The 14,353-nt window shown below is 37.4% G+C and overlaps 1 protein-coding gene across 1 annotated transcript in view; it reads right to left on the reverse strand.

The window, feature by feature from the left end:
• Positions 1-852: 852 nt before the first annotated feature.
• LOC126457217 (cysteine-rich motor neuron 1 protein-like) overlaps positions 853-14,353 on the reverse strand; it is a 43,974-nt gene continuing 30,473 nt past the window's right edge. The window contains exons 7-9 of the mRNA XM_050093337.1: positions 10,075-10,485; positions 9,666-9,848; positions 853-3,615 (exon numbers count right to left, since the gene is read on the reverse strand). Coding sequence (XP_049949294.1) covers positions 3,257-3,615; positions 9,666-9,848; positions 10,075-10,485 — 953 coding nt within the window. The 3' untranslated portion in view covers positions 853-3,256. The remainder of the gene's footprint in view (positions 3,616-9,665; positions 9,849-10,074; positions 10,486-14,353) is intronic.

Consider the following 14,353-nt stretch of genomic DNA (forward strand, 5'->3'; position numbering starts at 1 on the left):
TTATCAAAGCTATGATACTTCCATCTGGTGACCAGTAATCTGTCAATACTACAAACATGTGTATTTTCTGGTTCACACATATAGCACAGCATTCAATAACCTGTCCGAAACAACATTCCTTGATTTGAAGGGCTCGGGACTTAACTCCATCTCTTTTCATTTACAGCTACTCCCCATTTCTTCTTAGGGGTTTTACTGTAGTATGCTATTAGCTCGTGTCCATTGATATGTGTTTATTCCATTCCATGTGATGTTCTGATATGCACAAGGTTGCTGAAATTTCATCTCTCCTGTCATTTTCCTTTATGGGTATATGAAGTTCATGCTTTATAATCATTTGTTTTGTCTAAGCTTCAGTATTTTGTTGTGCTGGAAGCTGTTTCATCTATAAATGTGTTTTGGATTAATTTACCCCCAAAGAAGGCCTAGAGAACACATTGGAATTTATTTGGATAAGATGGATACTGTTTTGGTTACATGGATGTTTCTGGTAGTTATCTGTGCAAGTAACTTGTTGCCGGAAACATTCACATGCAAACAATGGCATGTGAGGGGCAGTGTGTCAGTCACATGCGAATGCTCTTATAGCTGGGTAGTTTTTGAAGTTTTGCATTAACACACTGCGCAGAACACATCATCCAGGACTTATCATATTGCTCACATGATTTCTTGAGAAATCTATGGAATGAATGACAAGTTGCATTTCTGATCTTAACACAATACTGAGCTGTAGCACATTCAAATCATATAAAATCAATCCTGAAACAGGAATATGCCCTAGGAAAACTAACATACACAAATAGAAATACACAAGCAGAAAATGTGGTTAGTTGAGTAACAACCAACAAAAAGTAATCCAGTGCACATTTATTTAAAAACTTTCAAACAGTACATCTTTCTCTCTTAAGACAAGATAGTGTTTCATACATGATTATCTTTAAGTACTCATTGATGCACCGAAAGAATACAAAAGTGACTTTTTTAAATTTTCCGAGGAAATTCATGGTTGTGGTACGTGTAGATGTTGTTTATTCATGCAGATTATTCTTAACACTGAATATATGTAACACGAAACAGTCAGTGACAAAAACACAAACCAGATGTCACTTGCAAATTTATTGCCTCACTTAAAGACACATTGAGGCTGGAGTAATGATTTTCATGGTATTTCACCCAAGTCAGCAGACATATCTATGTTCATGTAAGCACTTTACCTAAAGTGTGCAGCACAAGTGAAAATAATATGTAATAAAATATGTTGTATACCTTATATGAAATTAAATTTCTGTAGTAGCATAAATAATAAAATGTGAAAATACTGAGTTTCAGCTATTATGCTTTGGTGAAACTAAATACAGTAATATCAGTGTCAGCTATTGGTCATGATAGTGTCATATAGTAGCAATATAAATGTATATTTTAACTATGTAGAGTTCATTACAAAAATACTAAATTCTGACATCAACATATTACTGAAAACATAACTTTCAGTTGATATTTCCTATATTGTCTGTGCTGAATCATACATATGTCCTCATCTGTATTGCATCATTCCAGAAAAAGAAACAATAAGTTCCTCAACATTTACTTCTTGAAATCAATTTATTAGGCTATTCGCCTGAGAAAAGTGTCACTTCAAATGTTTCTTAAACATTGTTCTTACAAATAGATTTATTTATTTGATGGCAAATAATTATTTTTTTAGAATTCCTAACATTCACGTTTCAAATGAAGAAATGAATATGGTGTCAATATAAGAGACTCTATTCCTTTAAATGTATATCACAGTTTCATATATACTGAAGAATAGTTTTGACTTTGTAGGCTAAAATTTTAGTGACAGAAGTTACATACATTGGCAGCAAATAATACAACAGCTGTGGAAAAATGTTTAAGTTTAAGTTGTAGATGGCACACATCTGGAAGCCCACAATATTGACAGTAAGCAGGGAATGTTAAATAATGAAATTTTGCCACATTTCATTTCATTTAGTAAACTTCACACCTTATAAATGAAGAGAAGAGCACTGTATGTCAGCACAGGCATCCATACTGTCATGGAGAAATGTTCACAGTATAGCTGTGATTTAAAATAAAATAATTAAAAATTATGCTTGACATACAGAGATTTCTTCTGAAATCCATCATAAATTTTCTACATTCATTTCACATAAATGAAGGTATTAACGCCATTACAAATGTATGAGATCAATATAACTCATTGAAGGAAACTTCAAATGTGTATTTGTATGCATACTCTGGATACATAGAACAGCAGTCTTTTTCTTAGTAGGAAAGCTGTAATCTGATTTTATGTAATAACTATTTTAGCAGTATTAAACTCAGTATACTTCTTCAGCTTGCCACATTATAGGCAATGTAGAACTATGAGTTAAAACTTTTAGCCAGTGTATTTCTCTCCTTAGAAAATAATTGCATTTTTTGCTTTCAAAGTTTATTACCAGTAAATTAAAAGTTCAGTGTGTTTGTTTTTTCAAATCTGCACATGACTTGCCAAAAGGACAAATGAGTAACCATAAAGATTAGTTGCATTATGTGCCATTTCAATTCTTTGAAAATAGTTCAGTGCTTGGATGCAGCAACTCTTCAGAGAGCACAATCACTTGTTCATATTGTAACGCTATAAAATTTACCTTAATTTCTTCATAAAAATACACATATAAGTACTTAATACTTCTTCTCTTACTGCTGACAATTTCTTACACACATTGCTTTAACTCTTAAGCATTTTCAAGTAGTAGGAAACATCCTCATGTATATCATTTCTTTTTAATTTGCATTTGTATCACTGTAACAGAGATTTACTTTCCTTTACTGGATACAAGAAAATCATGTTATAACCTCTTACATTTTTAACAGTAAAACCAAACTTTCATAGAAGATTTTACACAGTAATGGAAGCAGAAAACAAGCTCTTTCATACACCTTTAATACTATATTCCTTGTAAAACCTGAAGACATAGTGTCTTGCATATTGTTCACTTGTATTATTCTATCAGATTTCAGTTTCCCCAGGATGCACTTGACTCTCAAACCACTCTTACATAATCTTCTTGCTGTTTTATAAAGATTGTAGCTTGCAAGTCTTTCAAAGCAGTTTATGAGAAGTGTTTAGAGTGATGTCTTTTTGTGGATGGAAACCGAGGAACTATAACACTTGATAGTGAAACTATCTTTTATTCTTTTTTGTAGAAACAAAAAAGACGATTCATTTTTTACTTCAGTCATTAGTCATTCATACAGGAGCCAATGCAGTCTTTTCTGTTGCTCCAAATGATGGTGATTTTACAAAGTCACTAAACTGTGTAGTGTCATAAGTAGGGACATATTTGTAATGACAAGGTTCACATTTAGACTGCCTGTCCCCACTAGTATAGCGAGGTGGTGCAAAAGAATCTCTGTGCACATAATTATTATATGCAGAACTGGGACACGATTTCAGACTGCCCAGTTTGTATTGCTTCTTTCTGTAACACTGCCACATTAGGTAGAATGCCATTACAGCAACCAGGAAAAATAGTAGTCCAATAATAATGCTGTATGTTCTCTCATCAAATAATGGCCCTTCTGCAGGTGCTCTTCCAGATGCATGATCTGTGAAAGAATTAACAATATTATTTTTGTGAGTTTGGCCAGAATAACAGAATAAATCAGATAAACTGCACTGACATTAAATTACTATTAAGGTAGCTTCATGCTTTAGACAGGTGTATGATATTTGGAACTCCAAGGCTAAAAAAAGATTCTCCTGGGGCAACAAAAAAACAACAATAAAAACATTAACTGTTTGTATTATAGGAACTTTTATGACACTAAATATTAATCAGTGAACCTTATAAAACTGAATTTTGAAAGCTGAAAATTTAAATCTAAAAAGTGTAATGGGCAATTAAAACACCTCTGTATAACTAAAACACAAGAGATGAATCATTGCCAACATATGCAGAATTCAACTGAATTCAATCTGTATCTTTAGCAGCAAGGTTTCCTTTTCTGGAAATGAAAATATTCAGTGAGTCAGTAGAATTTGTGAAAGTATAGAACCACTTCTAAGTAATGGTCAAGAGGCTTAAGTGTTCCTTCCCCATCTGCAAGTAGGATGTGATTATCAAGTGTGGAAGTAGGCAGTAATACAATGGAAAGGAAAATTACTCATGCCCAGGAATATTCTTGGGATGATCAAAATTTGTGGTATGGAAACGTATGACTTTTTTTCCCAGATCGAAGCTGCAGTTATGTTTTGGTAGAGTCACCTTTCAGGTTACTAGACTTTGAGTTATGTTTTTCTAGAGAGTAGATTATACTAAAAATAAACATTTTTTACAGGTTTCTTCTGTGATTTTGTATTTAATCCTTAAATAAATAAACACAACATAACTAGTGGCTAAATTTAAACATTTTAAATTATGACATGTTACAGAGGCTTTGCTTCATCATTAGTTTGGGTTTTTAGCTTATCAGCATTCCTCACGATAGGCCTGAGGTGTGATTCTGCAAGGTGTGCAAAATATGCATTTACAACTGCCATATCTTTAAATGCAGAATTGCCTGGAAGTCCTAAGGTGTAAAATCTGATGAATGTGATGGGTAGTCGAAGTCACAAATCAGATACTTTAATTTTGTCTTTGCCAAGAACCTTCGTTAACAGGTTCATACTCCTGATGAGAGATTTTTTTCCTTTTGCAATACAGGCATCTTTTCACATTATTTGTTGTGTTGGTCCATATTATTTGCCAGTTATTACCATCTGAAATGTAGTCAATGAGAAAAATAATTTTTACAGCCATAAAACACTGCCAGATTTGATCAACTCAGACTTTTTATAGTGGCAGGCCACTGAATGCCACCCACTGATCTGAACGCTATTCTACTCTTCCATTTCTGACCTGAAATGATGGATTCACATCTCATTTGCAGTGACAAATAGGTGCGCATAACTCTGCTGTATTCTTTTGTAAATGATCCAAATATTTACAAGAAATTCATTTCCACTTTTGCTTTGTCACTCAACAAATGTGACACTACCTCTCTCGCTGTGAAATGTTCAAATAAAATGTATCTCACTCTTTCTTTTAATAAGTATATAAGTATTTTGCCTTTAAAACACACACACACACACACACACACACACACACACACACACACACACACACACACACACACACGTAACACTACATTGTGATGAACTCACAATGACTGCAGTTCGGCAGATAGCCTGTGGCCTGGGGCTGTGTTGGGTGGGATGGGTAGAGGAAGAAAAGAAGTGGGAAGTGGGAGGGAAGGCTGGGGATGGGTATCTGGCAGACTGGGAGGAAGGCAGCAGGTGAAGGCAGAGCAGGAATGTGGGAGGGAAAGGCAGCAGATGTGCAGGATAGGAATGCAGCAGAGAGAGGAAGCAGGGTGCTCGAGTTCAATGGGTGCTTCACAACCTGTGCCATCTGGAGTCTTCCCTCCCACACCAGCTTTTCTGAACTGCATAGATGGGAGTTATCCTTTGAACACATCCTTTGTTCCCTTAATCCTCCCGGCCTCAGTCACTGTGAACAAACTGCATCATACCCTCTATCCACCCTATCCAACAGTCCTCTGTGCTTCATCTTCTCCCAATCCACTTTTCCATGTCATTGCAATCATGCACTACGCAATGTCTTCAGCTCTGGTGCCCGTGTGTCGCATTCCTACTCCATGCTCCTGCTTCCTCTCTCTCCCACATTCCTGTATTGGACACCTGTTGCCTCCAGCTGAGCTGCCAGCTGCTCTTCGTCAATCCTCCCTCCCACCTCTCGTCTCTTTACTCCTGTACCCACCCCAACTGATGCAACCTCTCACCCCAGACTACCTGCTGAACTGCAGGCACTGTGTGTTCAGCTGGCTCAATGTAGCATACAACAGTTTAGTCATGGTTTCAGTCAGTTCACTAAGTAATCTAGGGAGGTATTGAATCTTGCAGAATATGTTGTTGGGTACTGAAATCTTCACTCTAAGTTTTCACACTCCTTTTTCAGTGAATATGCTTGTAATTGGAATGTCAGTCTTCAAAAAACTATGTGAAATATCTGTGCTTATCCAAGGTCACAAAATTTGTATTATAGTCTTATGTGTAGCAAATAGAACAATGTTTGTTGACAAACCATGATCACAATCATGTTTGAAATTTGCAATAATCCAAACCAATAGATTGCAAAACAATTTAAATAACAATAGCACTCAATCCAGTTTGATAATGACCACAATGTTTGGGGGAAACTAGAAAGCTGTCCTCACTACAGGATATTAAACAAACAGAAATTAAATTCCAGAATGAGATTTTCACTCTGCAGCGGAGTGTGCGCTGATATGAAACTTCCTGGCAGATTAAAACTGTGTGCCCGACCGAGACTCGAACTTTCAGGAGTGCTAGTTCTGCAAGGTTTGCAGGAGAGCTTCTGTAAAGTTTGGAAGGTAGGAGACGAGATACTGGCAGAAGTGAAGCTGTGAGTACCGGGCGTGAGTCGTGCTTCGGTAGCTCAGATGGTAGAGCATTTGCCCGCGAAAGGCAAAGGTCCCGAGTTCGAGTCTCGGTCGGGCACACAGTTTTAATCTGCCAGGAAGTTTCATATCAGCGCACACTCCGCTGCAGAGTGAAAATCTCATTCTGGAAACATTCCCCAGGCTGTGGCTAAGCCATGTCTCCGCTATATCCTTTCTTTCAGGAGTGCTAGTTCTGCAAGGTTCGCAGGAGAGCTTCTGTAAAGTTTGGAAGGTAGGAGACGAGATACTGGCAGAAGTGAAGCTGTGAGTACCGGGCGTGAGTCGTGCTTCGGTAGCTCAGATGGTAGAGCATTTGCCCGCGAAAGGCAAAGGTCCCGAGTTCGAGTCTCGGTCGGGCACACAGTTTTAATCTGCCAGGAAGTTTCAGAAATTAAATTAAAAACATAATTTGCAAATATATTTACTTATTAAAAGTAACCACCTTTTCAAAATTCAGCTTCACTGGGAAGCTTACGTTGCAGAGGATCGAGAATGCATTTTATTCCTTGCCAGTCTCACTGGATAGCAATTTTATCAAAATATGAAACATTTAAATTGCATCATAATTCACATTTTCAAAATATGCCTTGTGGCACAACTCGGTGGTTCTACCTCATCTGCCATATTTCAGTTCCTGCTGATAACTAGGTTTTTTTTCTTTACTCTAATTCTGCTATAATTTATAAGTAACTAGCCGTTAATGGCTTCTGTGCCAAAATACTAGTAGTTTTGTTGTGATGGTGAGTAAGGAAGACAGTGGTATATAGTATGTAGTGGGTATATAGTGATGTAGATATGTATGTGTGTATGTATAAATGTATGTTATGCTGATATATAGGTGAATTCTCCTTAAGATGACTAATCAATGTTTTACATAGTCAGTTAATGGCTCATAATGAAATACAGCCTTATAAAAGGCTTCCATGTTCTATATGTAAAAACATGATAACTCCTTCGTACAGCATGTAAATGAAGTTGTCATTGTGGATCTTCAAATGTCTCAGAAGCCATATGAGACAAGTGATGCTAAGTGTCTAAAATGTGATGGGCTTCTGTCTGTTCTATCTCTCTAGCTCTTAAGGCAGCATGATGTTCTGCATCTCAGTTCTGGCTGATTTGAGAATGCTCCGAGGTTTGTTGGGTTCAAGTAACTTTTGCTATTTGAGCTCTCTTACAACTCTGTGCTGAATCAGACTTATGTTTGTGAGGCAGGTCATAAAATAAATAATATTAATATGTTTCTTAGGGTCTTGCCTGCTAAATAGTTTTAAATATGGTTCACAAACTTAGCATAGGATTTTATTATTATATCTCCGCAGTATTTCATGGTAAAAACTGTCCAGCTTTGCCAGTTGGTGTAGCAATTCTTTTTAAAATTTCAGAAAGAGTTTGAAAGCTTATGAGTATGAACTGTGTCAGTTGCATTACAAGTGGTTCTGTATGCAGAAATGTGCACACCAGAAACTGTGCAACTCAAGATCCTTGATGTTTAATAACTTCTGAGTGATTTCTATAACATAAATTAATGAATGTCTTTACTAAACTGTGTTATGATTTACAACTGGCATGGAAAGCTATTGTCATCAAAATTAGTGATTGTTGGACAGGATACATATTGACTTAATTGAACAACCAGAGTGTGTTTTTCTCTGATAAATTACTATGGGATTGTGCTAAGTGTGAATTGTGACTTTTTCATAGGAATTTGAACTGTTTTTGTGACTCAATAGAACAGTTAACTTTGCCACTGTAATTGTATGTGCTGGTCTGGTTCAGTGTGCTAGTATAATTTTCATAGTTGATAAACTGTTCCCATTCCTATTAATCAAACTTTGTGAAGAATAAATGTGTGTTTTAACACAATATAAATGGTGACGGTATGTACAATTTTGAGCAAATGCTATTCTGCACTCATTTATACTTCCAGCATTATGGTGATCAAAAGTGGTGCTGCCAAGGAGAGACTGTGAGAATCAGATCAGTAGCATTACAACCTTATTGGTATTCTCGATCACACCTGAATTCATTTTAGACTTTTATAATTTTAACTTAATAAACAACACTTGAAAAGTCCCTCTAAAGAGAAAAGTGATGTTTAAAATATAAACACTATAAATTGTAATTCCATAAATTGTAATTCCATAAATAGCATCCACTATGAAACTATGAAATTTATTCATGACAATCTTAGAAATCTGATACATTTGTATAACAAATATTGTGCACTTTTAATCAATTGTGTAAGGAGGTCAAAATTTATTTGAAATTTGCAGAGTGCCAGCCATTTTTTGAAGCTGTGGCACTGACAGGCATTTTGTTTATTGCTGAAATGTTGAGCTGATGTGTTTTCTGATGTGCTCTCCTATGATAAGTGTGATGCAGTGATGTCAGCTACTGTGCTATGTTTTGTTATTCTGAACTGGCATTACTCTTCTCATGAATAAATGCAGATTATAAACTAATATATGTGGTTACTGGTTTTATTTGAAATTTCACATGAACCAATTAAAATAAACTGTTTGTAGAAAGCTGAACCTGAGATGCTTAGTGACACAGTTTCAACATCAAGGAGGTTAATGCAAAGAAAGATAATAAGTTATTACTTGAATGCACTATAGTTTTCAAACAAATTTGAATTTTTTTGTACTGACATCACGTGATGAGTGATAGCAACCATGAATTCCTGCAGAGAACTGTGAGTTCTCTCTATCCCCCCCCCCCCCCCCCCTCTCTCTCTCTCTCTCTCTCTGTCTCTGTGTGTGTGTGTGTGTGTGTGTGTGTGTGTGTGCACCATGTAATGGTGAATTAAATAGAAAATGAACTGGCATATGTTACTTACAAACCTGCTACAGTTCAGGTAGAATAGTAATAATACCAGAGTAGCTAGGACAAGGCAAGAAAGTAGGAAAATATGACACACCCAAAATGTAAGGTGCACCATGAAAATATGACTGCCTTCTTACAACAGCAAACACCCTTACTCACACAAAAGCAAATATAATTGTATCATAGAGGAATAAAATTCCATTTCTAAATATCTAGATAACAAACAAGAATAATGCTGAAGTATAAATGAAAATCTTTGATACTTTATTTAGGGCAATAATATATAGACCATTAATTCGTTTTTTTACCTTCACATGTAGAACAGCAGTCTGATCTTGCAACCATGTTTGGGCATTTCTCTGAGCAGGTCTGTCTAATGCAAAATCTTTCTCCATTCAGGCATTCACATTTGTTACAGTCATCTTCATCCCACTTCTCTCCAGATTTATATGTTATGTTTCCAACAGTGCAGCTGCTTGATATGCCTTTATCTGTAGGAATTAAAGTAATTGGCTTAAAATAGATGACTACATAATATAACTGATTTCAGTTTTACAGCTCTAGATAGTTTTTCTGTAGAATATCTAAAGAGTGTGAGACAAAAGCAACATACAGAATTTTCATGTAATTGCTAAAATGAATGGATAGGTGAAGAAAACTTATAGAAAGATTTGGAGATCAAAGCTCGCAGAGTCAATTAAATGAAAGAAAACTCACCAAGACAAACTGGGCAGCACTGGTTTTTAATCAATACTGATATCTCACATTGTGTTTCAGGACATTTTTCAGAGAAGCATTCTGTCTTTCCATCATTGCAGATACAGCTGCTGCAACTGTGTTCTCTCCATAATTCACCATGAGCTCTTCTGTGTGTGACACACGCTTCTTTATCTTCCACTGACGGTAATGTGAAATTAGGACAGGATGGACAGCATCTGTCACTGTGAAAGACAGGCTGCAAACATGGTGTTGGTGGGCACTCTTCAGCTTTGCACATAATCTGGCCAGAGTGGCAAAGACATCTTGTGCATGTATTCAGTGACCAGGTTTCTCCTTCCAAGTGGAATAAACCATCAACAGAGAAGCATCCAGTGGTTGGTTGATGCTGTGGTTGTTCCTCTGCGTTATCTGAAAGTGTTCAATGGATTAAGTTTTATAATCCTGTATTAACCACATCAAACATGCATTCTCCAGTTTATAGAAACAGTTCAGATACTCATGTATGCACAAAATTTTTATTGTTGGTTACTATATCTTATAATATTCAGATGTATTGAGTCTTATGCAATTCATATCTCTTATGTTACAATGTATATTAAATGTTATACAATTCATATAAGGGATATTGCCAACAAACTTATGATATTTAAAGATATGAATGAAAAATGTTAGATGAAAGGAATAACTGAAATATGAGTTGAAAAGGTAAAGGAGGGAACAAAATGGACAGTGAAAATAAGACTGAAGAGACTAAAGTGCAGTCTTACAGGCTGTAATTTATTGACTTGAAATCAATAAAAAGTGAACTACCACATACTACACTTTTCAAAAGAGTATCCATATGCCCAAGAAGAAAGATTTTTCTTTGCAAGAAAGAAAAACCATCTCATTGCAAGCATAGCTATCTCTGAAAGGACAAATCATCTGAGATCCTTTATGAGAGTGGTCATGTCATGAAGTTTTATAAATATTACTTAACCCAGCAATAGTCATTCCATTGATAGCTTACTTAACCCAGCAATAGACATTCCATTGATAGCTTTTATTTAGAACAAGTGATATGCCACAGTGGGCCTCATTAACAAAAAAGATATAGTGAGTATATCTCAATACGGGTTTAAATGAGGACTGACAAACAAATCTATTTCATCTTTCGTAAGAAATCACTTACAAAAGGTCAAAGCTATGTACAAAGACTAGCAACTGAAATCATTAACTGAAATTCTATCTGAAAGTACAGGGTGGCGCAAGAAAAACCAGCCCCGAGTACAACCTGCTACATCTACATCTACATCTACATTGATACTCCGCAAGCCACCCAACAGTGTGTGGCGGAGGGCACTTTACGTGCCACTGTCATTACCTCCCTTTCCTGTTCCAGTCGCGTATGGTTCGCGGGAAGAACGACTGTCTGAAAGCCTCCGTGCGCGCTCTAATCTCTCTAATTTTACATTCGTGATCTCCTCGGGAGGTATAAGTAAGGGGAAGCAATATATTCGATACCTCATCCAGAAACGCACCCTCTCGAAACCTGGCGAGCAAGCTACACCGCGATGCAGAGCGCCTCTCTTGCAGAGTCTGCCACTTGAGTTTGTTAAACATCTCCGTAACTCTATCACGGTTACCAAATAACCCTGTGACGAAACGCGCTGCTCTTCTTTGGATCTTTTCTATCTCCTCCGTCAACCCGATCTGGTACGGATCCCACACTGATGAGCAATACTCAAGTATAGGCCGAACGAGTGCTTTGTAAGCCACCTCCTTTGTTGATGGACTACATTTTCTAAGGACTCTCCCAATGAATCTCAATCTGGTACCCGCCTTACCAACAATTAATTTTATATGATCATTCCACTTCAAATCATTCCGCACGCATACTCCCAGATATTTTACAGAAGTAACTGCTACCAGTGTTTGTTCTGCTATCATATAATCATACAATAAAGGATCCTTCTTTCTATGTATTCGCAATACATTACATTTGTCTATGTTAAGGGTCAGTTGCCACTCCCTGCACCAAGTGCCTATCCGCTGCAGATCTTCCTGCATTTCGCTACAATTTTCTAATGCTGCAACTTCTCTGTATACTACAGCATCATCCGCGAAAAGCTGCATGGAACTTCCGACACTATCTACTAAGTCATTTATATATATTGTGAAAAGCAATGGTCCCATAACACTCCCCTATGGCATGCCAGAGGTTACTTTAACGTCTGTAGACGTCTCTCCATTGATAACAACATGCTGTGTTCTGTTTGCTAAGAACTCTTCAATCCAGCCACACAGCTGGTCTGATATTCCGTAGGCTCTTACTTTGTTTATCAGGCGACAGTGCGGAACTGTATCGAACGCCTTCCGGAAGTCAAGAAAGATAGCATCTACCTGGGAGCCTGTATCTAATATTTTCTGGGTCTCATGAACAAGTAAGGCGAGCTGGGTCTCACACGATCGCTGTTTCCGGAATCCATGTTGATTCCTACATAGTAGATTCTGGGTTTCCAGAAATGACATGATACGCGAGCAAAAAACATGTTCTAAAATTCTACAAGAGATCGACGTAAGAGATATAGGTCTATAGTTTTGCGCATCTGCTCGACGACCCTTCTTGAAGACTGGGACTATCTGTGCTCTTTTCCAATCATTTGGAACCCTCCGTTCCTCTAGAGACTTGCGGTACACGGCTGTTAGAAGGGGGGGAAGTTCTTTCGCGTACTCTGTGTAGAATCGAATTGGTATCCCGTCAGGTCCAGTAGACTTTCCTCTATTGAGTGATTCCAGTTGCTTTTCTATTCCTTGGACACTTATTTCGATGTCAGCCATTTTTTCGTTTGTGCGAGGATTTAGAGAAGGAACTGCAGTGCGGTCTTCCTCTGTGAAACAGCTTTGGAAAAAGGTGTTTAGTATTTCAGCTTTACGCGTGTCATCCTCTGTTTCAATGCCATCATCATCCCGTAGTGTCTGGATATGCTGTTTTGAGCCACTTACTGATTTAACGTAAGACCAGAACTTCCTAGGATTTTCTGTCAAGTCGGTACATAGAATTTCACTTTCGAATTCAATGAACGCTTCACGCATAGCCCTCCTTACGCTAACTTTGACATCATTTAGCTTCTGTTTGTCTGAGAGGTTTTGGCTGCGTTTAAACTTGGAGTGGAGCTCTCTTTGCTTTCGCAGTAGTTTCCTAACTTTGTTGTTGTACCACGGTGGGTTTTTCCCGTCCCTCACAGTTTTACTCGGCACGTACCTGTCTAAAACGCATTTTACGATTGCCTTGAACTTTTTCCATAAACACTCAACATTGTCAGTGTCGGAACAGAAATTTTCGTTTTGATCTGTTAGGTAGTCTGAAATCTGCCTTCTATTACTCTTGCTAAACAGATAAACCTTCCTCCCTTTTTTTATATTCCTATTAACTTCCATATTCAGGGATGCTGCAACGGCCTTATGATCACTGATTCCCTGTTCTGTACATACAGAGTCGAAAAGTTCGGGTCTGTTTGTTATCAGTAGGTCCAAGATGTTATCTCCACGAGTCGGTTCTCTGTTTAATTGCTCGAGGTAATTTTCGGATAGTGCACTCAGTATAATGTCACTCGATGCTCTGTCCCTACCACCCGTCCTAAACATCTGAGTGTCCCAGTCTATATCTGGTAAATTGAAATCTCCACCTAAGACTATAACATGCTGAGAAAATTTATGTGAAATGTATTCCAAATTTTCTCTCAGTTGTTCTGCCACTAATGCTGCTGAGTCGGGAGGTCGGTAAAAGGAGCCAATTATTAACCTAGTTCGGTTGTTTAGGCTAATACTTTTGTTGTATCTGCTAGTGGCTCTGAATGTGCTACAAGTCAGAAAACAGTAGAAAGTGCATACTGTTCATACATACAGGCTCATGTAAGATATGGACTCACAGTTTGGTCCCTTTAACCCCATCAGTCCCATCACCGCATAATTTTGGGATAATTCTCCAGCTGCTCTTGGCAGAAGAGAACCATGGCGACCATTAATGGAAGCAAAACTAGAGACTCTTGCATATCTTTTTTCAGAAAGTTTGAAATCTTAACATTGTTCTGAGACAGCAAAATTCTTTAAAAAACTACATAGTGCCAATGGAATGCAGTCTAAAGAAAAACAGTGACATTCACAAATGTTACACTACGATAAACTGAAACACGTATGTGTTACACGCTTATACACAACTTCATCAAAAGGGACCATTTCACATGGGCCTTCAGCTGATCAATAAGCTTGCCACAAGCGTAAAGTCTATTGAAGA

This window comes from Schistocerca serialis, chromosome 2, assembly GCF_023864345.2.
Source record: "Schistocerca serialis cubense isolate TAMUIC-IGC-003099 chromosome 2, iqSchSeri2.2, whole genome shotgun sequence".
Classification (NCBI taxonomy): Eukaryota; Metazoa; Arthropoda; class Insecta; order Orthoptera; family Acrididae; genus Schistocerca; species Schistocerca serialis.